Consider the following 26,135-nt stretch of genomic DNA (forward strand, 5'->3'; position numbering starts at 1 on the left):
TGAGGGTGTACAGGTCGATATTATAGGCTATCAAGTTTGAACAAGAAGAGTGTGGAATCTGAAATTCAGCGCTTTCTATCATTTTCACAATACTTTCATGAATGAACTTCTCACATTATAAAGCGCACTGTTCCAGAAAATCGGGTTTTCTTTTTAACTTCATTCACCGGCTCGGATTGAGATAACCATATAGGGATTCAATGTGCTGCTTTGGAAAAGAATAGCCTGTCTGCCATATCGTCTCCATTTAAACTGAGAACAGAGGATTGTTTGGACCTCCACAATCTAACTGATGTTCTTGTATAACACCTTTGCGCGGATAACTTCTCCACAATCTAACTGATGTTCTTTGTATAACACCTTTGCGCGGATAACTTCTCCACAATCTTGCATGGTGCTTTACGGGCAAGGAGGAATGGCGCGATAAAGTGGTAGCCTGTACCTGGCATTCAGAAGAATCAATCGAAGTACCTATTTTGTGTACACTGCTGTCTCATGATGTACTCTCCGATTTGTCTTACTCAGGTATATGGAATGATTTTAAGTTTTGATTTCTTATTATCGATTATGTGCCTCTATTATATACGACTATCGACAAAAAATGCTTTGAAAATGGTATGTATACTGCTTATATTTTGTACCACCATGAAATGGTATTCGTGTGTTGATTAAAAGTGCACGAAATAGGTTGTATTATAGGATGACAAGTTAATTTTGAGTTAGAAAGAACATGTGTGTTACCAGTGAGAGAGAACACCCCCCCCCCAAAAAAAGAGTATGTATAGTACCACCATGTGTATTCGACAGAAACTACAGTAAAAGTCATCTTCCAAAATGCCGTGATCATAATCATGCTATCAGATTAAATGATGCAAAACTACATTCCTTTGTCCCGTGTCTCATGTGTAAACTGAAACAAATCAACAGATTACCCTTTAACCAAATTATATTATTATTATTTATATTTAGATTACCACAATTTGGTTATGGCCTGGTAATATTATAAAATTAAAATAATCATAGTGCGTTTCAGGAGAGCGTTTCACTCAGTTGAGCTGCATGGGAGCCACTTGCAGTGAATGAAGATGAAAACAATGATAATGGTTGATTCAGTGGTTAGACAGAGTAGCAGGGCTTTTGGCTGACTCAGTTTGACTGTTTATATTTTACTTGGCATAAGTAAGTGATTGACTGAGATGTGGTTTAGTTTGTGCTTAAGAGGATTGGGCTTTTATGGCCTCAACTGAAGTTCACTGCACAAGGCCCTTGCCAACTCATTTGTCTTACACAGCATCACATGCAATTCCAAGGCTTACCTTAGTAATGTTGCATAGCGAAACCTTAATTCTAGTGCAAACTAGGCTTACTTTCTTATATGAAGGGAAGACGTTTCTGAGTTGTAATTGGTTGCTGTGTAAATACAATATATATATATATATATATCTTACTGTTACTGTATAAACAGTTATTGGCAATATTATTAAAAACTAACGTTACTTTTATAACAACTAATGTCTTGCTTAAAATGTACTATCACTTCACAGCAATATTGACTATATTACCATTTTTCCTTCTACATACTCAAAAAACGTTGCTTTTTATCTTTCAGAAACTCACCTTCTAAAGCAAAAGGGCTATAACAACATCAGTTCATACTTTGTTAAAAATGTAATGAGTTGTTATTAATGATCGATTTTGCTCCAGTGTTTTAGTTCAGCGCCCAAAGTCACGTTTTATTGGCACATGACAGTGCAGATCAACGATGTGGCTTCCGCTGAGCAACACCATGCGGGTAGCATGAGAGCATAGATACAGGAGGGAGTGGATCTCTGTGGTTTTCCCAGAGCTAGTCTGCCTGCCTACACAAAGAACAATATGTGGTTTAAGTCCTCCAAAGCCTTTTTCAAAAGAGCCTTCTCACAATTTTTCAGTTTGAAATGTTAATGACTTAAACATTCTGAAGTTTTTGCTGTTTACTAAATCCAAACAGGTATAATATGAGATTGCTTTGTTATGTATTGTTTATGTTAAAAGTGTATTAAAACACTTTAGGCTGCCCATAGATTTATCTCAACTTAAAAGTATTTGCAATAAAGCTGGTTTTATAAATAGTAAAAAAAACAAGTTCCTTTGAATTATTAACACCTAATACTTTTCAGAATAATTTGTCTTAGTCAAAATTACATGCTCCTTGGCATTGCACTTTGCAGTCAAACAAGCTACCTATAGACAGGCCTACGTTTGTGAGGGAAAACAAATCTAACCTACCCACCTAAAGTGGATTTAGAAAGGATTTCATTTCTGCTTAGCACAAGGCATTTCAATCCCCCCCTTATTAAAGGAGCAGAGGAACTAGAAAGAATGTGCAGGTTGTGCCAAGATGCCATTTTCATTGTCAACCTTGGTTAGATTTAGGAATGACTCGGAGTAAGTGCCATGCATCTATGAAAACACATTAAGGGACATGGCGCTGGACTGCAAACCTAGTCCCAAACCAATGTTCATAACGGCTATGAGCATTTTTGACTACACTCCAGTCCCCCCTTCTAGACTATCGTTTCTCCACTTCCAGCGAAGGGCAAATACATGTTGGAATGTGGACGGTTTGATAAGAGAAATGCAAGTGTGAGGGGGCATGATCCTCGTGCCAACTACCCAGCAGTCTTAGTCAGAGCATGTTCGGGGGAAATGGGAACAGCACCAGACTACATTCTAATCTGGGCTTCCCAGCAGTCTTAGTCAGAGCATGTTCGGGGGAAATGGGAACAGCACCAGACTACATTCTAATCTGGGCTTCCCAGCAGTGTTAGTGAGAGCATGTTCGGGGGAAACGGGAACAGCACCAGACTACATTCTAATCTGGGCTTTCCAGCAGTCTTAGAGCATGTGCGGGGGAAACGGGAACAGCACCAGACTACATTCTAATGTGGGCTTTCCAGAAGTCTTAGTCAGAGCTTGTTTGGGGGAGACGGAAACAGCACCAGACTACATTCTAATGTGGGCTTCCCAGCAGTCTTAGTCAGAGCTTGTTTGAGGGAGATGGGAACAGCACCAGACTACATTCTAATGTGGGCTTCCCAGCAGTCTTAGTCAGAGCATGTGTGGGGGAAACGGGAACAGCACCAGACTACATTCTAATGTGGACTTTCCAGCAGTCTTAGAGCATGTGCAGGGGAAACGGGAACAGCACCAGACTACATTCTAATGTGGGCTTCCCAGAAGTCTTAGTCAGAGCTTGTTTGGGGGAGACGGAAACAGCACCAGACTACATTCTAATTTGGGCTTCCCAGCAGTCTTAGTCAGAGCATGTGTGGGGGAAACGGGAACAGCACCAGACTACATTCTAACTGGGCTTTCCAGCAGTCTTAGAGCATGTGCGGGGGAAATGGGAACAGCACCAGACTACATTCTAATGTGGGCTTCCCAGAAGTCTTAGTCAGAGCTTGTTTGGGGGAGACGGAAACAGCACCAGACTACATTCTAATGTGGGTTTCCCAGCAGTCTTAGTCAGAGCATGTGCGGGGGAAACGGAAACAGCACCAGTCTACATTCTAATGTGGGCTTCCCAGAAATCTTAGTCAGAGCATGTTGCAAGGGAAACGGGAACAGCACCAGACTACATTCTAATGTGCGCTTTGCTCTATTGTGGTGTTGGCGTTGTAATAAACACCGTGGCATCCTCATGTCTTCAGCAACCTAGATTGTTATTTCTCAGATGTAACACCAGCCGTATTTAAGATGGTAAAATGTCAATGATGGTGTTTCTTCTTTTTTTCTGAGCAGATTTGTGCTGTAAACTCTCAGACCAGATAGACTTGACTGTCTTATAGGAGTCAATATGTGACATTGTGGTTTGTCTCCAGTACAGAATTGTTTTAATTTAGTTGTTATAATTTTACTGTATTTTAATCACAAAATGCCTAATGTCAACTTTTGTATAGAAGGTATTCTGTAACAAGGTGGATGTGTGTATTGTCTATTTTATTTTTTGTTCAGGGTGACTTCTGGCTTATCGAATGGGAACGTTTTGGGGGAAAAGCCACTTGACGTGACTTCTCTTGTTTCTTTTCCTCTGTCCTCCCTTCCCCCCTGCCTTTCAGGATGAATTTCATCCCTTCATCGAGGCACTTCTCCCTCACGTCCGTGCCATCGCCTACACGTGGTTCAACCTCCAGGCGAGGAAACGCAAGTACTTCAAGAAGCATGAGAAGCGGATGTCCAAGGATGAGGAGCGTGCGGTCAAGGACGAACTGCTCAGCGAGAAGCCCGAGATCAAACAGAAGTGGGCCTCGAGGCTCCTCGCCAAGCTCCGCAAGGACATCCGCCAGGAGTACCGCGAGGACTTTGTGCTCAGCGTGACAGGCAAGAAACACCCGTGCTGCGTCCTCTCCAACCCCGACCAGAAGGGCAAGATCCGCCGGATCGACTGTTTGCGGCAGGCCGACAAGGTGTGGCGCCTGGACCTGGTCATGGTCATCCTGTTCAAAGGCATCCCGTTGGAAAGTACAGACGGCGAGCGCCTCGTCAAGTCACCGCATTGCACCAACCCAGCACTTTGCGTCCAGCCGCATCACATTACAGTGTCGGTCAAGGAGCTCGACTTGTTTCTAGCATACTATGTCCAGGACCAAGGTAGGTTGAATTACTGTGTGAATCACTGGTTGGGTGGGTGGAGTTAGGGGTTGGTCAAGGTCATGGGTCATATCTGCTGCCATCTTGGCCGCCTCATTGGAGGGTGGTTGGAGTCTCTCAGCTATGGTGGCTTCAGAAGGTCTTTCGTGAATGAAAAAAAGGCCACGTGCAATCAGGCTTTTCATTTTTTTATACAATACAATATAACCAGTATAAAAACCATAATATAACATTCACACATAATTTGCGCACACAGACGATAGAAGACAAGATAGTGTGTGTTGCGTTGCTTTTCTCTTCTGATTGGTTTGATACCGGTGCAGTTGTGAATGCTGTGTTTTTTAGGCACACGCAAGGTCTCTTTACATAGACTTACTACATTAAAGTGCCGACGACTTATGTGTTCACAAAATGTATTGTACACTTTTGGATGATTGAACATAATAGAAATTAGAACATCATTTGATGTGACGGATGAGACTTTATGGATTTAAAAAGGGGATTTAGGGAAAGAGAGAAATGTATGTTTTTTTTAAATGGATGTACAGTATTTATTTTTTCCTGACAAATGTTGATATCAGTTTTGATTTTTTGATTAGATATTTAATCTAGTTTTTGTAACAAGGAGTTCCTACATTAGATTTTTACTGAAAAATGTGGTTTGGAGACAAATGTAAAATGAACAAATGTGTTACTTCAATCTCAGCATATAGTCAATTAATCAAATTGACATAATTTCACAAATAGTGCATAAATACAGTAGATACATTGGCAAAATATACATTACATGATTTGTTGGGTAAGAAGATGTAAATGTATTGGATTTTTAAAATAGAATGAAAACTATTACAGAAATTAACTTAATGCCTATAAACTCAAACATAGTCATAGTATTTCTTGATGTTATGCTATAGAGTGATCTTTATATAGTTCTAAGAAGGTGAAACTAGCAAGAACAGTCATTTTCTCAGACCAAATATATATCATTTTACAAGACGTTGCTATATATATTCTGGCAAATTCTGGTTGTTTTGTTATTCATTCTCTTAGGTATTTGCCACTTGTAACTTTTCTGTGCTACATTAACAACTATTTCCTTAACCTTTTGTTCGATTTTTTTAGTACAAGTGTGCATTTAAAGTTATTTAAACCTCCCTGTCCAACCTTGGGCCACAATAAATCCTCTTACGATAACGCCAACACATTCAGAAAGATACCCACCATAATACTGTTGGAGAAGAAACGCACACAGTTTAGCTAGCTCATTGTCATGAAAGGCAGAGCCTCCATTTTGTGTTTGATAAGTACCAGGGGAAGCAGAAGGCTCAGCAGAGAGACAATAATGGTTGCCACTGGCACCATGGTTGGCATCAGACCCTCTTTTGTGTCTTTTGTGGGGCGCTGCTGATTCTCATGTCTAGTTTGCATCTGCCACAGTTGAATAGTATCAGAGAGCACACCTCAAAATGTCTCAAATGTGGTCCGCTGATATGTAAGGAATAATCAGTTACAAAGCATACTGCACACCACAGGTTGTGGTAATTTAATTGAATGGTTTATATATATATATTTTAAAAGTCTGAATGTTGCATTTGCCACTTGCGATGTGTATACATATGGTTGCCAAGTTGGGGAATCCTAATATTTGAAAATATGTTTTTCCGTTATTAATATCTTTCCCAAGTGATGAATAGTGATGAAGGGTAATCAGCTTTTCCTGTATTGGCAGCTTACCATATTCATGTTTTGAGTAGCTTAGATACCGCATATCAAATTTTCATTTGCAAAAGGTCGGACATTTTGTTGGCCGTTTAATTTGAACAAGACTTTCAAAGATTTTCCAACCGTTTTTTTAATAGCCCAGAAAAGTAGGACACATTTTCTAGTACAGCGTAAGGGCGGTCTTTGGCATACCGTTACCAGTGCCCAGCTTTCTAGACAATCTCGCCACATTGTGGTAGCGTGCAAGGCGGGTGCCATTTTGTTTGCGCTCTGCCAGGCAGGCAGGGAAAACGCCAGTAAGGGTTGTTAGAGTTTCCGAGGTTGGCATCAAACCCTCTTTGTCTGCTCCAGCGTGCCTTTGATTCGTTGGTTGGCCTCCGCAATGCAGTGGGCACGCTGGAAAGTTTCTGACAGTGGCAGAATGTGGACCGCCATGCTTTTGTTCTTCTGCAACAAACAAACAAACAAAACACAAAGAAAAAAGTAACAAACTGCTGCCCCACTTCAACAGAATATGCCGTTTCCGTTAGTCGCTAGGAAAAATGATGTCATATGCTCCATGGTTTATTTGATTTAGATTGAATACCATTCAGACTTTAGTGTTCTCCTAGGTGAATTATGCAATTCCATATTCTTGAATATGTATCTGCATTCAAATCGGTTTAAACAGCAACCCTCTGAAATGTTGTGGTGCCAGCTGCTTCTTAATGGCTTCTTATGTAATGTAAATGAAATGCTACTTTGTTTATAAAAACATGAGTTGGTGCTATAATGAACATTGCGGGCTAATGCCCAAAGAAAGGTCCCTGGCTCAGTGAGTTGGGTGAATCTAGAGAGGCTTCTCAACCCGTTGTTGTCGTGCATAGACGCGCTTAGCTGGGCAAAATCTGTCCTAGCAGCACCCGTGTGCATGCCCAGATGAATGCCAGCGGGAGGGGGTTGGGGGCAGGGAGTGGGCAAGCCATTGTGCCAACCTGCCAGTCTTTCTCAATGGAAACTCACTGGCATGGGCATAATACCCTTCGCCATGCGCTGCTGCTAGTAACCACCTTGTGTACATCAGACATTTCTGTTTCGTATTGTAATTTCAAAGATTTTTGGTATCATATTCTGCATATCAAGTTCCATGGATAGAGAGAATATTTTGGATAATAACCAGTCTGATTTGTCAGGACATGTTTGGAGATAGGGCCTCTGTTCACTCAGTTTCATTTCACTTGTCATCACTGTTTCACACGCAAACATTTTGCTTACCATATATGAACATTCGAGGATAAACTGTAGACTTACTTCTTCAAATATTCAGAATAAGAGAGCATTTCATTTATTCAACCCAAAGCTCGTGATTTCCAAGAGATTTCTTATAAATCTCTGGGTCCCTTTAGCAGCTAAACAGTGATTGGGATGACTAATGGAACATTTCTAAAAAATTGTGCTCTGAATGCCAGATTTGTAAGAGGATTCAGTAGATTCTGCATGATTTATGTAGTATTTATCTCTTATCCGGCCTGGAATACCCTTTTCTACTCTGTGTTTAGCTCTGTTCTAGACTCGGAGGAACATTATTGATGAAATATACTCAGAGCCTCAAAAGACCAGTTATTTAATATGATTGAAGTGTCTCATACATGAAGGGGCTGTCTGAGTGCTTCTCTTTTAGATAACTGGCTGAGGTCCTTCCAACGTTTTTACCTACTAATGAGTACTGATGTCTGTGGAACTGGTGTCCCAAACTTGTCTCTTTTAGCTTTGGATGTAGATCCTTTCAACAATAATTATTTTTCTTGTTGAAAATCTTCCCACAATATTATTTTTTTTACTTTAAAGAAAATCAGAGATTTGCGAGTCCATGTTGAAGATAAAAACAGTTTAACTCATAGCCAGTAAAATAACAGGCTTGGTTGATCCAAGGTTCAATTCCCTTCCCTGTTATCCTGGTGCTGAAAGTTAACGCGGCCGTAAAAACATTATGTTTTCATTTTCTAAATCTTCCCCCATTTATTCCTTCAACATTTTTTTTACAATCTTGATAGGTGCTGGATCTAATACAGTCTGCCATGTTAAAACGACGGCTCTGTTTTACGAGAGCCAGACATCGCTTATAGTCCTGGTGTCTTGACCTCAGCTAAGAGATGTGGCAGGCTGTCCTCTGAAGTTTAATTGAGCAAAAAAGATCTGTGAAAATACACGTTTGGCCCCAAAGCGTGTGGGTGGACTGGGGGGACTTTTGGCCTAAGGGGGTGGCGGGGGACTACCTGTAAGGCCCTCTGCTCTTTGACCCCGATAATTGGGGTCAGCCGTCGTGCTTCACAGACCACCAGTGGTCCCCTGACCACCATTTCTCAGTCTGCTCTCGTCCTCCCGTCCGTCTGTCAGATTTTGACTCAGTTAGTGGGAGAGTCAACAAAAGACAGGTGTTCCCTCCCAGGTTGGCGTGGTGTCAATGTTGGTCGGTTGTCTTCTCTGGTCATTGGCCGGCTGGTCACGCTGCACTGTGTGGGGTAGCGGTCGGAGCTGTGTGCCTCTGGTTTTCCAGCTGGCTGCATTTGAGGCATGGTCAAGGGCAGTGAGTTTGATCTCAGGACCTCCGGGTCACAGTTTGACCTCAGGACCTCCGGGTCACAGTTTGACCTCAGGACCTCCCTCCCTCTTTTCCTTCCACCTTCTCCCTTTTCCTCCTTTTCTCCCTCCTTCCTCTCCTCCCTCTTCTACTCCTCCTCCCTCCATTCTTTCTTCTCCTCTGCCAGGAGTTGCCCCTGTGGGTTGGCACACCGCCCACCCCTCTCTGACTCTCCGTCAAGTCACCCCCAGACTCCTGTGACAGCTGCTTCAGGCCCAGGGCTCATAGCCAGAAAAGGATGGCTGGGAGGATGCCAGTAGCGGGAAACTAAATCGTTGCAGACCCACAGTGTTAAGGACACCACCTTTCCATGTCTTTTGTTGTGGTTAGGTTGACAAAGAGCTATTTTGTTAGTGCAGTCCAGTAGTCTGCTTATTCCAGTAGTCTCTGTCGGTGGAGTCAATATAAGAATGGTTGTCCTTTGGATGAAGTGTGTTTTTATGTGCAGTATCGCGATGTTCAACGCAAAAGAGAGATGGTTGGTTCACATTAATTTTTTAAACAACAATAGAATTATTCGTAGTTCCAATGTCACAGAGGAAACTTCGTTCTGAATTTAGCCAAGGAATTCTGCGAAGGCTTTGTTCATTGTGAACCACAACCCTGTGCTGCTCAGTAGCATGCTGTTGGGCCTGCAGTGAATACCTCACTTGGAGCCATAACCTATCGATCACATTACATCTAATCCACTTAGAACAAGTCCCTCCCAGCTCTGCTGCCCACTTTATTGATTTGCTCTTCCTGCTAAATGTCCCTCCCCCATATCTCTTCCCTCTGCTAAATCTTCTCTTCTACCCTGTTGCTGTGTACATGATGTGGTGTTACTCTAGGCTATTCGGGTAAAGCTCTCTCTTTGATTTCTTTCTTTCTTGATTGATTTCATTATTTATTTCATTATTTTATTTATTAATTAACTGCTAGGCTACCTGCCGACCCTCATTCCTTTCTCCCATGTTTAGGATCTTTTCCTGCTCTGCCTTTGCTTTCTCCTACAATCATTTCTTCCCTCCAGCTCTCTCTCCGATGCTAACCCCGGTGCTCTGAAACAAGGCTTCTACAACTCAGTATGAGCCGCATGTCATTAGTAGAAGGGTTTTGCTCCGGCAAATACCTCCAGGCTTAAACAGCCCATGTTACCTCCTTAGCCCTCCTCAAGGCTTAAACAGCCCATGTTACCTCCTTAGCCCTCTTTTGTGTGCACTGTATACATAAATCTCCATGGAAACTAGACTACTCTGTGTAGAGGTCACAGCCCTATGTGGATGCCTGCTTCTCAGCCAACGTTATCACTTCTTTTCACTTTAAAAACACATTTGGTCTGTAACTCCTTTAGTGCCTCTTTAGGCCTTTTGTCTTTTTGAGAAAGGAGTTCAGATATTTTTATAGAAGTTTCCACAGTTTTGTAGGCTACAGATCCATTTTTCTGTGGGTTCAGCTCATAGAAATAGAATTAGAACATGATTATATATTTATATCTATATATTTATATATAGATATAGATATATATTTATTTTACAGTATCCTTATGTTTCAGCGCCATCAGACTTTCCCAGGCTTTGTGAGAATAGCCTAATACATTTCAACCCCCATGAGACCACTTGACAGGAGTGCTGGTGTCGCCCCCTCCTCCCAGCTAGTCCCGTCCTGTCCACCAGCCCTACTAAATGTAGACAAATGGGTACATTCACCCCCTGTCCCAAACCACACACTGTACACTACCTTACTGTCCTGGCTTACAAAGACCCTGCTGCAGCCTCCACTACTACCATCCAACGAACTGCTGTCTACTCTACTCTACTCTGTTTGACCATGCTATGTTCTACTCTGCTCTACACTGCTCTGCTCTACTCTACTCTGTTCTACTCTGCTCTGTTCTGCTCTACACTGCTCTGCTCTACTCTGTTTTATTCTACTCTGTTCTACTCTGCTCTACTCTTCTTTAATCTGCTCCGCTCTACTCAGCTCTACTCAACACTGCTCTGATCTACTCAGTTCTGCTCTGCTCTGCTCTACTCTGTTCTATTATACTCTATTCTGCTCTGATCTACTCAGTTCTGATCTGATCTCCTCAGTGCCACTCTGCTCTGCTCTGTTATATTCTACTCTGTTCTGCTCTACTCTACTCTTTTCTGCTCTTCTCTGCTCCACTCTGATCTGCTATACTCTACTCTGCTCTACTCTGCTCCACTCGGTTCTGCTATACTCTGCTCTGCTCTACTCTACTCTAATCTACTCTGTTCTACTCCACTCTGTTCTACTCTGCTCTACTCTACTCTGTTGTACTCTGTGCTACTCTACTCTGTTCTACTTTGTACTACTCTGATCTACTCGCCTCTGTTCTACTCTATTCTACTCTATTCTACTTCTATTCTACTCTACTCTGTTCTACTCTACTCCGCTCCTCTCCTCTCTTCTGTGCTCTCCTCTTTCCTCCTCTCTTCAACCAGCCAGTCTGCCTGCCAGGCCCTATCTGACAGCAGGGATTGCAAAAGATCAGGAGGGAAAGACAGAGGAAGATGGAAAGAGAGAAGGATATATGTAGACGAACATTGAGAAGCGGCAAGATGAAGAACTGTACATCATTGAATACTGGCCAGATAAGACATTGATTCACATACAGAGGACAATAGAAGCATGGAAGAAGCATTCCTTTAATGTCATCTGTGTCTTTCAGATCCAGAGAATGTAAAACCAATGTGCATCCTTCATCAAGCTAAAGCACATGAATGACCGCCAAGGAAAAATAAGAAAGGGGTGGAGGTGGGGGAGGGGGGCAGGGAGTGAGGGCCAGACAATCGGGGGAGGTTGCCAGGGAGATGGTAACTTCTCTGTACCCCCTCCCGCGCTCACTATTAGACTCTTTTCATTTGGGACAAGCCCGATCAGAGGTCTAGAGTGATGGTAGTCTCTTCTTTTGTCTGCAAGTACAGTACTCCCTGTCATTCTATAATGAGTTGCCAGGTTTGAGACAGATAAAGAAAAGGCAACCCATTACAATGTTTGTGTGAGTGCGCGCGTGTGTGTGTGGGCGTGTGTATGCGTGCATGCTTGTGCATGCCTGTGTGTGCCTACACGCGTGTTTGCACATGTGTGTGTGTTGGAGTAGGCGTGTTTACTGCATGTTGTTTGCAGGATGAATCCCCGGTGGAACACTGGATAATGTCATCCTGTGGGTCAAAGAGGCGGCTGGGGCTTGGGAATGGGTGTTTGGTATGAGTTAGTGCCCCATTGAGTTGTCAAAGCCTGTAGAGGCCCACTTTTCATTCCTCACATATGTCTGTGGCACTAAAACCACTCTCCTGACATTAAGATGAAACTAAAACCACTCTCCTGAAATTAAGATGAAACTAAAACCACTCTCTTGACATTACGATTAAACTAAAACCACTCTCTTGACATTAAGATTGAACTAAAACCACTCTCCTGACATTAAGATTGAACTAAAACCACTCTCTTAACATTAAGATTGAACTAAAACCACTCTCCTGACATTAAGATTGAACTAAAACCACTCTCCTGAAATTAAGATGAAACTAAAACCACTCTCCTGACATTAAGATTGAACTAAAACCATTCTCCTGACATTAAGATTGAACTAAAACCACTCTCCTGACATTAAGATTGAACTAAAACCACTCTCCTGACATTAAGATTGAACTAAAACCACTCTCCTGAAATTAAGATGAAACTAAAACCACTCTCCTGACATTAAGATTGAACTAAAACCACTCTCCTGACATTAAGATTGAACTAAAACCACTCTCCTGAAATTAAGATTAAACTAAAACCACTCTCCTGAAATTAAGATTAAACTAAAACCACTCTCCTGACATTAAGATTGAACTAAAACCACTCTCCTGACATTAAGATTGAACTAAAACCACTCTCCTGAAATTAAGATGAAACTAAAACCACTCTCCTGAAATTAAGATGAAACTAAAACCACTCTCCTGAAATTAAGATGAAACTAAAACCACTTTCCTGAAATTAAGATTGAACTAAAACCACTCTCCTGACATTAAGATTGAACTAAAACCACTCTCTTAACATTAAGATTGAACTAAAACCACTCTCCTGACATTAAGATTGAACTAAAACCACTCTCTGAAATTAAGATGAAACTAAAACCACTCTCCTGAAATTAAGATGAAACTAAAACCACTCTCCTGAAATTAAGATTAAACTAAAACCACTTTCCTGAAATTAAGATTGAACTAAAACCACTCTCCTGACATTAAGATTGAACTAAAACCACTCTCTTAACATTAAGATTGAACTAAAACCACTCTCCTGACATTAAGATTGAACTAAAACCACTCTCCTAACATTAAGATTGAACTAAAACCACTCTCTTAACATTAAGATTGAACTAAAACCACTCTCTTAACAATAAGATTGAACTAAAACCACTCTCCTGACATTAAGATTGAACTAAAACCACTCTCTTGACATTAAGATTGAACTAAAACCACTCTCCTGACATTAAGATTGAACTAAAACCATTCTCCTGACATTAAGATTGAACTAAAACCATTCTCCTGACATTAAGATTGAACTAAAACCATTCTCCTGACATTATGATTGAACTAAAACCACTCTTTTGACATTAGGATTAAACTAAAACCACTCTCCTGACATTAAGATTGAACTAAATCCACCTTCCTGACATTAAGATGAAACTAAAACCACCTTCCTGACATTAAGATTAAACTAAAACCACTGTTTTGACATTAAGATTGAGGTAACACCACTCTCTTGACATTAAGATTGAACTAAAACCACTCTCTTCACATTATGATTGAACTAAAACCACTCTCTTGACATTATGATTGAACTAAAACCACTCTCCTGACATTAAGATTAAACTAAAACCACTGTTTTGACATTAAGATTGAGCTAACACCACTCTCTTGACATTATGATTGAACTAAAACCACTCTCTTGACATTATGATTGAACTTAAACCACTCTCTTGACATTATGATTGAACTAAAACCACTCTCCTGACATTAAAGATTTAAGAACAAACTCAGCAGACAGGTGTAGCTGTGTATTTTTACCAGTGTGTGATTATCCAAAATCCCATCGACATTGATGCCATCAGAAGCCTAATCCAAAGCAGTAGGAAGAGATATAAACTTGAACAAATCTTGTCATGTGTAAAACGCAACCATAACGTATATATCCACTTGTTATTTTCTGAGACAAGATTTTTCATAACAATGTAAATTCATCAAAAAGACTCAAATTTTCATGATATTCAACAAATCTGTTCTACACGATTGAAACGATTAATATATTGGGAAGATATCAGATCATTTATGATTGGGCTGCAGATTTCCATGAAAGTTGTCGTGTTCTAGTGGCTTGGGGACATCCTGTGGGGTGGAACAAGGAGAAAATCAATCAGTCTAACGACAGGTGTCAGAGTATGTCTGGACAGCTACTTTCCCCCTGTGATAATCATATCCTGTTTTCACACAGCGAGACACACACACACACACACACACACACACACACACACACACACACACACACACACACACACACACACACACACACACACACACACACACACACACACACACACACACACACACACACACACACACACACACACACACACACACACACACACACACACACACACACACTGAGCGAGAGAGGGATTTTCCAGTTGGTAGTTAAGCCTACAGGAAGAGAGAGATCGGAGCAGAGGAGGGAGTAATTCAGAAAGTCAGAAAGATAACATTTGAACAAGTATTCCAATGGTTTATTTGATGAAAACGACTCTTTCAAGTGCAATGAAGAATACCAAACCAAGAACAGATACCTGAGGTCAGGCATGCTATACATGATTAGTCAAATAAACACAAGACAAATCATCATCAGATCTAAGTTCAGTCCAAACATCCACTTTTGCCTCCTCCACAACATGAGTGATTGTGTATATATATACGATAAATATTTAATAGACCCTAACAAAGCCCCATTATCAGCACTGATAGGTCCTGATAGGTCACTGAGAGGTGATGAAACGCGGTTCCACCGCTCTCTGTGTTTTGACAAGCCAAGTGGAATGGCGTCAGAGCGAGGTGAATAAAGCAGCCGTCGCTATGCTAACAGAGTTCTCTTATGAAAGCTGTGATTTTATGAGGAGGAATGAGGCCTCGTTACGATAGGCTGCTCAGATTCGGTCTGAAAGGCTATACGCCCTGGCACTGGATAACTGGAATTCTTCTCAAATTGGCTTCCCTCTTCCCTGCCTTGTCTTTTCCCCTGGCATGGAACTCCAGCTGTTTTTTTGGGTGAAGACTGTGCTGATCTCGAGAATACCTTTAACCACACACATGGACATCCACGTGTACGCATCATGCACGCACTTGTGTGTGTTTGAAGGAGTCTATTTAACCAATCTAGTGTTTTTGTCGAAGAGTCTGCCATCTTTTTGTCTTTTTTTTTGCGTCGTCCTGTCCAGTAGGAGAAGCCATTCCTCTAGGTTGAATCAGACATGAATGTCCCCAAGAATAGCTTTAATGCGCGCTTTAAGTGCTGGTGCACGTTAATACCCTCAGCTTCAGTTGAAGGGGATGCTGGTTGGAAACACTGATGGAGGTCAAACTGGTTCTTAACAGCAGGCTAACTCAAGGTGCCCACTTGGCTAGTCCAATGGCATTCAGTAACCCTTCAATGGCTGGCAAATGCTACAGTAACAGCCTGAGCTAACCAGGATGGAGAATAAACATTGAGCTCCATTCAAGTGGATTTTGCCCAGTCTGATGTCCAAGTTGATCTATCTATATCTCAACCGGTCAGAGTAGAGAGAATTCATTTTACGATGTCATGAAATGGTTTTGCATGGTTTGTGTTGATGACCACGGTGCGCCTCAGAATCACAGGAGAGGAGAGTTAGTCGTGGCAATTCCCCGCCATTTCTCCCAGAGACTATACATGTGGTATAGCCCTCTGAGCTAAAGCCTAAGCATCAACTGAGGGAGCTAACACAGGTATTCAGTTACTCATCACGCGGTCGTGGTTCATCGAACCACCTCGATGTTATGATAGAACAACGTTGATAAACCACGAACAAGGAAGGAAGCAAAATCACCATTCCCGGCGAACCAGCCCTACATTTTTTTTAACAGATCTTTATCTGCTTATTCCCGAAGTCTGTTTCTTAAACTAGTAGTCCTCCAGTCTTTTTTTTCCCTCATAGCTCTGTCTCTGGTTCAAACCTTAGGCCTGCCATGTGTATCTTGTTAAGGGCAGTTATGACAAATGGCAGCAGCTGTACAAACTAATCTCTCTGTAGCGTTCACATATGGCGCCCAATTAACAATGGTCCACAGTCGGGCCCTAATCCACGCTGCAGCCACTCTGCGCTGCAGCCAATCCACAATGCAGTCTGCAGCCACCCCCTGGCCCGGGAGCCTCCATGCTCAGCCTGCTGAGTACCATGGACTGGATGATGTAGACGCCACCTCTGGCTGCAGAGTTGGGGGACTTTAGCCCGCTGAGTTTAAGCCTAGGCATGAACACAGGAAGCTAACACAAGTTGACTGTGTGGTGTTTCTTGTGGATGGGAATGTTAATGGGTACTCTATGTTCTTTAAGTGTTTTTTTTTGTTCTTGTGACTTTAAAAAAAAGAAGTTTGTTTTAGGTGTTCTAAGCTTTGCTCTCAGTCGTGCTCTACAAAGACACATGGAAGTGTAGGTACATGTGAAAGCATGAAATCACACACACAGCTGCAGTTGATAGATGTGACAAACTGATCTTTGGCGGCAGAGTGGGAGGGCAGTTAGGGGGCGGGGTGATAAAAGTTTCCTGTCAGGGCTACATTTCCAGTAGTTCCACAATGATAAACTGCAGCTTTCTCCAGGCTTCAGACAGTTGAATACTTTTTGTGTAAAATATCCAACCTCCAACCCCCTACTTCTGAAACTATTACCCCGTCAGAATGTCCCTAGACACCACTGAGTGTTTACAAACGTTATGTTTGCTCCAGGCTACTTGGGGCACTGTTATGGGGAAATATCTAGTTTGAATGGGAACCGTTGGATCTACTGTTAACTTTCAGTAATGGCTACTGACATGAGATGCCTTGGCCCTGCATGGGCGTTGATCAGTCCTTGTTACTAGGCATACCATTGCAACAGGTCCTTTCCCAACTCAACTCCAGCTGCACCTCGTCGTCCATCTACGATTACACATCACTTCACTCTTATTTCTTCTTAGTCATCATACCATAGAAATACAGAAAAACTGATTTTATTATACACAGTTACGCACGACAGCGTTGTCCAAGTTTGTGATCTCTTAGTAGTCATTCGAAGAGAAAGCCAACAAGCAGAAGCTTTCACAACTTGGCACCGTGTGAGGGCCTGGGCAAGTGCAGACATCGCTCTCCGTCTCTCCTAACGACACAGAGTAACTAGTGGAATGTTAGGGGAATGAAATGGAGAGAGCTGGATAAAGAAGAAATGAGAAGGAGTTTGGGGTGTGAGGACAGGCAGTGGCAGAGGGCTTAAAGGCCAGTGCCAACTACTATGAATGGGGGAAACCACTAAAGAGAAAAAAATTATAGTTTAGACTTTTTTTCACTCCAAGAATAATCAACCGCGTCCATGCAGCTCTTCTGGACGTGGCACTTAGCCCGTGGAGACGGAGAGGGAGGGGTGGTAACACGGCAGTTTCAGCTCGCTACTTTATGAAGGATGTACGGGGCGGGGGACTGAGCAGTATTTGACTGTAAGCACGTTCATTCAAATTCGTGTCCTTAAGACCTTGTTGAAGTTGAAAAAAAGCTCATATTGTGTGCTGAGTGCTAATATGTCAGGCAATGTAAGATTGTCTGCCGGTTTGATTTAATAAATGATGACGGGGAGGGGGGGGTGTAGGGAAAGAGGTAGCTAGAGGAACCGTTTTCCAGGAGAATGTACCGTATGTGTATGTGATTGAGTATCATAAGAGAGCTTCGAGTTAGCTGGGGGGAGAGTTCAGAGCATGACAGTTCCATATCACATGCGCCCTGTCACATACGCCCATGTCACCTTGTTATAGAGATAGGGTGAACGGTCTTAAGAGAAACATGGCATGTAGACCTACTGCGCTGAACAATCCTGCGCTATGTGGGCTTGAAAGCTGTTGTAATGTCCATGGAACGTGAAACAAGTTGACATACTAGCTGTATCTGCTTTACTAGTCGTGTGGGAAACTCGTTAAACATATTTGTTGTGGTGAATTTATTTCTTCTCAATCGAAAAAGCAGGTCATCTCATCTTCCTTTCAGTGTCAGAACGGCCAGGATTTATACCAGGGGATAATACCTGGGAAACAATGCTGGCCCCATTTAAAGATAGTCATATATAGATCACCCCTGAGACGTGAAAGAGAAGAAAGACCCCATTTGGCTGCGCTGACCTTTAAGAAAAGACTGAGATACCCCACCACCACCTCTCCTCCTCCTCCTCCTCCTCCTCCTCCTCCTCCTCCTCCTCCTCCTCCTCCTCCTCCTCCTCCTCCTCCTCCTCCTCCTCGCTCCTCCTACCGTCTATATGGGGAGATCTCAGTCTTGTTGTGGCTGCGTTGACCTTTAAGAAAAGACTTAGTGTGGCCCCTAGAGCAGAACCCCAGACACCCCCACCCCTCTTCTCCTCCACCCCTCTCCTCCTACCGGAGGGGGGGGGGGGTGTATGTGTGTGTGTGTGGATTGGTGTGGCGGGTGTGTGTGTATTGTAGGGGTGCGACGGTGTGTGTGTGTCTCTGGGCGGTGTCTATTGTTGGGGTGTGACAATGTGTGTGTTCCTGGGTGTGTGTATTGTTGGGGTGTGACAGTGTGTGTCTCCGGGTGTGTGTGTGTATGTGTATGGTCGGTGTGCAGTGGGGGTGTCTCTGTCCCATGCTCTCAGGCAGTCGTCGTGGCCTGCGCGGGGCTGAAAAGAGGAAGCCATCACCTGCCAGACTAGGGGAATGTTAATGCCGGAGCCCTGGTAATGGTAATGGGATTTAGTGCACACCTTCTGTGAGGAGGCGATCAGGATCTCTCCCTCTTATTGTTCCCCACCCCAGACTGGGACCCCTCAATAGAAGGCTGGGACCCCTCAATAGAAGACTTGTCTGTGTTTATACAACCACTCACGTCTTAATAAAGACGGTTTACAATGCGAGAGAGAGAGAGAGAGAGAGAGAGAGAGAGAGAGAGAGAGAGAGAGAGAGAGAGAGAGAGAGAGAGAGAGAGAGAGAGAGAGAGAGAGAGAGAGAGAGAGAGAGAGAGAGAGAGAGAGAGAGAGGGAGATCATTTGGGTGATCTATCATTCATACTCAACACTTTGAAAACTTTGTCAGAATATGTTTCTGTAAAGAAACAGTTTCTGGTCAGTCAATTACTCATAAACTAATGCTCTTAGTAAAAGTATATATTTTCAACTGGCAATCTGTGGATTCTATTTGATTAGACAGATTAAAATTGTACGTTAAACATCACAGCATAGTTGAAAGATAGATGGGGTGTAGAAATCTGGAGAGGGTGGCCAGCAGAGATAGGTGGGATGGACTGAGGGTTGGGATGTGGAACTGGAGACAAGTGGGAGTGGAGTTGCTGGACGGGGGATAGAATGACGTCAAAGATAAAAGTTAGAAGTTAAAAATCTATATTTTTTAAAGTATGTTTGAATGACACTGAGATGCCTGTTTGCCTGAGGCTGATGCCACGCAGGTGCGTGTACACATGCATACACACACGCTCGCATTCAAACGCACACATGTGCACACACATACACACATGTAAATAGTGCCACACACGCACTGAAACTTACCCAGTTGCCCTTTTGCTGTTATGATTGCTGTAGTCCTTGACGTCTTTTGTTTTTGCATTGTTGTTTTCTGTTGCTCTGTTGGTTGTTGGTGCGCTGGGAGACTTGGCTTGGTGGGGGAGTTTGGGGGTGGGGAATGGAGGGAGAGGTGGGGGGGTCTCAGATGGTTGAGGGGCAGCTTTCGGGGAACTGTGGGGGGGGGGGGGGGTCTTGGAGGGACGGTGACCTGGCGGTTAGGAGCTTGGGCTGGTGGCCGATAGGTCGCTGGTTTGGGTCCCTGATTTGACTTGGTGGGAGATCTGTCAACGTTCCCTTGGGCGGGGAGCTTGACCCTGGTTGCTCCTGTTGGTCGCTCTGGATGGAGTCTGCTAGATGACTGATTGTAATGTAATGCAGGTAGATTGTGTTTTAATATTCAATAAAAAAAAAATCTTACTGGGATTTAATGCTTGTTATAAAACATACATGTCTACTTGAATGTCAAAAGTCAGATAGGAACTTACAGTATGTTAACTGGTAACATTATGGGAAGTTATGTCTCTCTGTTTGCGTCTGGGCAAGAAGCAGAATCAAGCCTAGCCACCCTTGACATACTCGTTCCCCTCGCTTCCCCGCTCCCCTTTTCTGGGCCTCCCTCGCTATTTCCACTGAGCGATGGCTTGAGCTGGTTAAAACGTCTCCCTGCTGAAGTGACCTAAATTCCTTCGTATTCACCTCAGAAGACCCCTGCCTCAGCAGCCACCCACACTTTTTTCCCCTCTTCCTATGTGAGTTTGGCTTGGAGCTAATGTATGGTTTGTTTGTGTGTAAATGTTCCTTCCTGTACATAAGGAAACCATGTTAACCCCCCATCCCCTCCAACAGAGCTAGTTGCAAAAACAATGACAGAGGTCTTTTTTTATGCCTTAGGCAGGACGACTTGTTGTGGCTAGATAAACAGTTCTTTAATTGAGTTTAATCTGTGTTAAATCGAGGCATTTGGAACAATTACCTCATGTGGGTTTAACAACAGCTGTTCTGTGTTTTCTTAACAAGTACCCAAAATAAAGAACACTTGTCATTTAAGGGTTGGCTTCTCTAGGTGAGTGAAAATGAACTAAAGCTTTATGGAAACCCAAAACTGTTCACTTTCCTTTAGATAACACGTCAGGATGACCTCTTTTAGTGATAGTATTTCTCATGTCCTTTTCAACCAGTTTGAACCAGTTTTCAAAGGAGTATAGGCTATATAAAAATGAAATGGAAACACTTCTCACCACTAGAGATCTTCTCTTTAGCACACATTTCAAAGTTGCTGGCTTGGTTGTAGCCTAACTGTGTATAATGCACCGCCAGCGGTGTGCTATTGCATAAACAATGGTCTGCGCATAGCCACCTTTGGGCTAGCAGAGCTGTCCGTGGGTTTGAACCTGCGCCAAGCAGATGTTGTTGGAACTGGCCGCGGAGCCAAACATAGGGACCAATCAGTGACTTCGGCATCGGGAGGAGAACACTCATTGGAGGAGAGTACTTTTTGAATGCTATTTTGTACCGTATAAGGGAACTCCAAAAATATATTTATGCACGCACACACACACACACACACACACACACACACACACACACACACACACACACACACACACACACACACACACACACACACACACACACACACACACACACACACACACACACACACACACACACACACACACACACACACACACACACACACACACACACACACACACACACACACAGGTTCCAGGATTCAGAATACATTCCCAGAAACATTCACGACAAATACAGTCTGCATCTGTAACAACTAGGGCAGGCGTGTGTTGGCGTGTGTGTATGTCCCTTTGGTTTAGTATTCATAATGAGGTGTTGCCTAATGTGGACTCTATCTCCTGCGCTCCGCTCATTAACCACCTGTGTAAACATGGGTAGTATTGCGAAACCAACAGTTCCAGGGAAAGATTCTTCCCTTCCCGGGCCTGTTGTCATTATGGATCAGTAAATGTCTCACTTTCTCTCTCTTCTCTCTCTCTGGCTCTCTCTCTATTTCTCTCTCCCTCGTTTTTTTCTCCTTCCAGAGTAGAACAATGTGGCCACTTGATGAAGTGATAGGCCCCTATAGGCGGTAGTAGACCAAGGTCAGTAGTTCGTTACCTGAACCTTCTCTGTAGTTGGAGTGTACGACTGTAGTGTGTATACTGTGCACGTTGGGAGGGGTGGTTTCCTTGACTGTCAGAGTGTGAAATGTTTTTCTGGTACGGATGGGGTCCAATGGTGTATTGAACAAGTCCTCTGCCCCTCGGTCTCTCAGAGTTTGAGGTGGAGCCGCTGGACAACAGCGAATCAAATGCAGCTTTTAAAGTACCAAATAGTACAGTCCCATCCAAGTCTCTAACTGTACAAGAAAGTCACTCTTTCATGTATTTACCTGTCTAGTAAAAGGACAGAATATACCTCAGTATTTGTGCTGTATAGTTCACACGTGGTTTGTAGGGAACTGTTCAACCTGCTGGCTGGCCTGCCTCACACCGGGTTCTACACCATCGGCCTTTATATATCTGAATTCTCCTGTCATGACATCATCTGCCCTCGCCGATCGTTTTACCCCGGCCCAGGCACAAAGCGTGCTCAGAGAAGTAAGGAGAGCGCACGTCTCGTATGGTGGATGTCGAGGAAGTGGCTGAGATGTCGCGCTGTGGCAGTCGCGCTCCGCAGCTCCACTCTCTCCCCCAGAGGCACTGTTGCCTGGGTCGTGTCTGGAACTCTTTAACACCATCTCCAGATTGGAGGCACAAAATGGCCGCTTTGTGTCCCAAGATGTGTGTCCAGACAAAGCCTGATAGGCTCGTCCTTGTTGGATTTCCTATGTAACCACGAGCTGTACTGTACTTATACTCAGTTGAAGAAGCTAGTATTATATGAAGATACTTATACTCAGTTGAAGAAACTAGTGTTAAATGAGGATACTAATACTGTGAATCAAATCAAAATCAAATCAAATTTATTTATATTGCCCTTCGTACATCAGCTGATATCTCAAAGTGCCTAAAATCCCAAACAGCAAGCAATGCAGGTGTAGAAGCACGGTGGCTAGGAAAAACTCCTTAGAAAGGCTAAAACCTAGGAAGAAACCTAGAGAGGAACCAGGCTATGTGGGGTGGCCAGTCCACTTCTGGCTGTGCTGGGTGGAGATTATAACAGAACATGGCCAAGATGTTCAAATGTTCATAAATGACCAGCATGGTCATATAATAGGTCTGGGACAGGTATCACGTGAACAGGTCAGGATTCCATAGCCGCAGGCAGAACAGTTGAAACTGGAGCAGCAGCACGGCCAGGTGGACTGGGGACAGCAAGGAGCTAGTATTAAATTAGCATACTCAAAATGATTCAATGAGCATTAGTGTTTATATTTATCAATGTTTCACTAATAAGTTAGATCTTAAGTAGGAACGGTAGTAAAAGTGAAATAAAACAAAGCATTTGTGTCTTTTTAAACCCAGTCAATGTGGTCACTGTGTACTTGTTCCACACTCTGCGGTGGCAATGGGCCTGGTCCTGGCTGGGGGATCCATTTCTCACGGGGTCTATAATGAAAGCCATACCCCCATCCATGTTACTGTGCCACTATTGTGGAGGCCTGCCGGCTGGAGGCTGTCTGTCCCCCGTGCTCCCCTCACTGGATGGATGGGGACACTATGACTACACAGACCATATGTGTTGGCAGACCGCAAAATGCTGAAGCCATTAACCAAGGCCACGGTGGTGAAATTGAAAGCAGAAGTAGCGGTGGTGGTGGTAGCTGTTTGGGCTGTGTGTGTGTTTGTTTATGTGTGTGTGTGTGTGTGTGTGTGTGTGTGTGTGTGTGTGTGTGTGTGGACTGAGGAAACCCATTCAGATGGTACTGCTCAGTCAGTGACTGTGTTACTAGGCTGCTGACGGGAGTGGAGTAAATGGTAGGGGATGATGTCAGCAGCTTGTCATTGATCGGCTCCTCCCTTTGACCTCTCTCTCTCTTTCAATCTCTCTCTCTCTCTCTCTCTCTCTCTCTCTCTCTCTCTCTCTCTCTCTCTCTCTCTCTCTCTCTCTCTCTCTCTCTCTCTCTCTCTCTCTCTCTCTCTCTCTCTCTCTCTCTCTCTCTCTCTCTCTCTCTCTCTCTCTCTCTCTCTCTCTCTCTCTCTCTCTCTCTCTCTCTCTCTCTCTCTCTCTCTCTCTCTCTCTCTCTCTCTCTCTCTCTCTCTCTCTCAGCAGGGTGCATGCGACTCTTGTCTGCAGCTCTGTTTTTAGTGTGTGTGTGTGTGTGTTTCAGATCTGCGAGGTACTGACAGCATCAGTTCTTGTTTGCGTTCTTGTTTACAGCTCTTGTTTGTGTTAAGGGGGGTTGTTGTTTCAGGTACACACAAAGTAACACATACATATCGTGGGAATAAATACTTTCAATTGGATGGAGTTCTGGATGCAGTTACTGTGACTTGTACTTTATCCTGTAGGTTAGTTGCCAATTGCCACAGTTGTCTATACTCCCAAACAATGTATACTTCAATACTTCCTTGTAATAGGTCATCTTTTACCAGTTCAGCCTCGTCTTTTTCCAGACAACATTTGACTTGCATGTACACGTAATCAGGAAATGAGCCAGCATACCAGGCTGAAAGTCACCTTCTGTTAGTTTAGCTTCCCCTCTTCTCTCACTGTACACTGTACATACGTGTAGTATCAAGCTCTGCCACTACTTCCTGTTTTCTTCCAGTCTTCAAACTCTGTGTGTTCGAGAGCAAGATCACATTTGATCAATACCATGATCATCTTTAGTGCAGTTCGCTCAGTGGAAAACACAATGTAGCCTATAAACACTGACGGGAAAAACAAAATGGCCGTATTCTGTCAATCATTTTGATGGCATGGTTACAGCAGCAGTTCTCTTGTTGTCCTTTGAGTTTGTTGAAGAGAGAGGCAGAAGGTATACACTGTACACTATCTTACATTAGCCATGTTAGCTCTTCTTGACTCCCTCGTTCAACTTTCCCTCAAAGCCTTCCTAGGTTATAACCAGGGGAGAACCCTGCTACATCGATTGTAATAGTTCAGGGCATTGTGCTACGTACAGCACACTTCACGCATTGTTGACCGTTTGCATGAAGCCCTCCGATGACTTGATATAACACCCAAAAATATACCATTCAGTTGCTCTCCAAACTCCTGGACATTTTGCTCTTGAAGAAGTTGTTCTAGGAATTGTTTGCATGTCATACTATCCGTGGCAGGAGGGGAAACATTCTGTGTGTGTGTGTGTGTGTGTGTGTGTGTGTGTGTGTGTGTGTGTGTGTGTGTGTGTGTGTGTGTGTGTGTGTGTGTGTGTGTGTGTGTGTGTGTGTGTGTGTGTGTGTGTGTGTGTGTGTGTGTGTGTGTGTGTGTGTGTGTGTGTGTGTGCACGTGCGTCTTTGTCTTAGGGTGTGTTTGTCTCTGTATTCTTTGCTAATTGCTTTTCCATTGAATCCATCCAGGTAGCTTGCTGCTTCCTCATCTATGTCTGCCTGGTGTTCTACTTTGAAGGGACATTGTCCCCTACAACATATTCGGTTAACTTCCTCGTCGATGTCTTAGTAAATCACACACCCGCCAAAGCCAGATAGAGATCCTGTACAGACATAACTCTGTCAGAGGGGAAAGCACGGCCGTCAGACTTATTTCTCCAGCTCCTTTCTACAGACTGAATGCTCTTCATTCGCTACCTTGAGTGCTCAGAGAGACAGCGAGAGAGCTCAGAGAGAGAGAGCTCAGAGAGACAGCGAGAGAGCTCAGAGAGACAGCGAGAGAGCTCAGAGAGAGAGAGCTCTGAGAGAGAGAGCTCAGAGAGAGAGAGAGCTCAGAGAGAGAGAGAGCTCAGAGAGAGAGAGCTCAGAGAGAGAGAGCTCAGAGAGAGAGAGTTCAGAGAGAGAGAGAGCTCAGAGAGAGAGAGCTCAGAGAGAGGGGGGGGGGATTTAAGGGCAGCATGATGCTTAATCAGTTTTGACTGGACACCATATTAAAACTGGCCCCGGCACGGAGGACTTAGTGACTAGAGATCGAAGGCGTGTATGCATGCTCACACACACAAATGCACATGCACGCACACACAGAAGGAGTGTAGTTTGGTTGTGGTGTGAGGGAGTATGACGCAGCTTACGGTAGACTCAAGAGGGGAAACGGTTACATGTGCCTCCTGCTCCCACAGGCTTGGAGAAAAACTACAGATGAACAGCAAAGGCTTCTGGTACAGAGTTCATGGGCTCCACTCAAAATTAAATAGTGTTCAAGGGAAAGCTTTCTGAAGTACTTTTTTTGCCCATTGGCTTTGGTGGATCTACCT

General features: G+C 43.5%; 1 protein-coding gene across 1 annotated transcript in view; it reads left to right on the plus strand.

Annotated features, from left to right (window-relative positions):
- LOC124014550 (nuclear factor 1 B-type-like) overlaps positions 1 to 26,135 on the plus strand; it is a 104,419-nt gene that overhangs the window by 2,177 nt on the left and 76,107 nt on the right. The window contains 1 exon segment of the mRNA XM_046329680.1: positions 4,101 to 4,632. Within this exon segment, the coding sequence (XP_046185636.1) occupies positions 4,101 to 4,632 (532 nt within the window).

Source organism: Oncorhynchus gorbuscha, linkage group LG25 (genome assembly GCF_021184085.1).
Source record: "Oncorhynchus gorbuscha isolate QuinsamMale2020 ecotype Even-year linkage group LG25, OgorEven_v1.0, whole genome shotgun sequence".
NCBI classification, from domain to species: domain Eukaryota; kingdom Metazoa; phylum Chordata; class Actinopteri; order Salmoniformes; family Salmonidae; genus Oncorhynchus; species Oncorhynchus gorbuscha.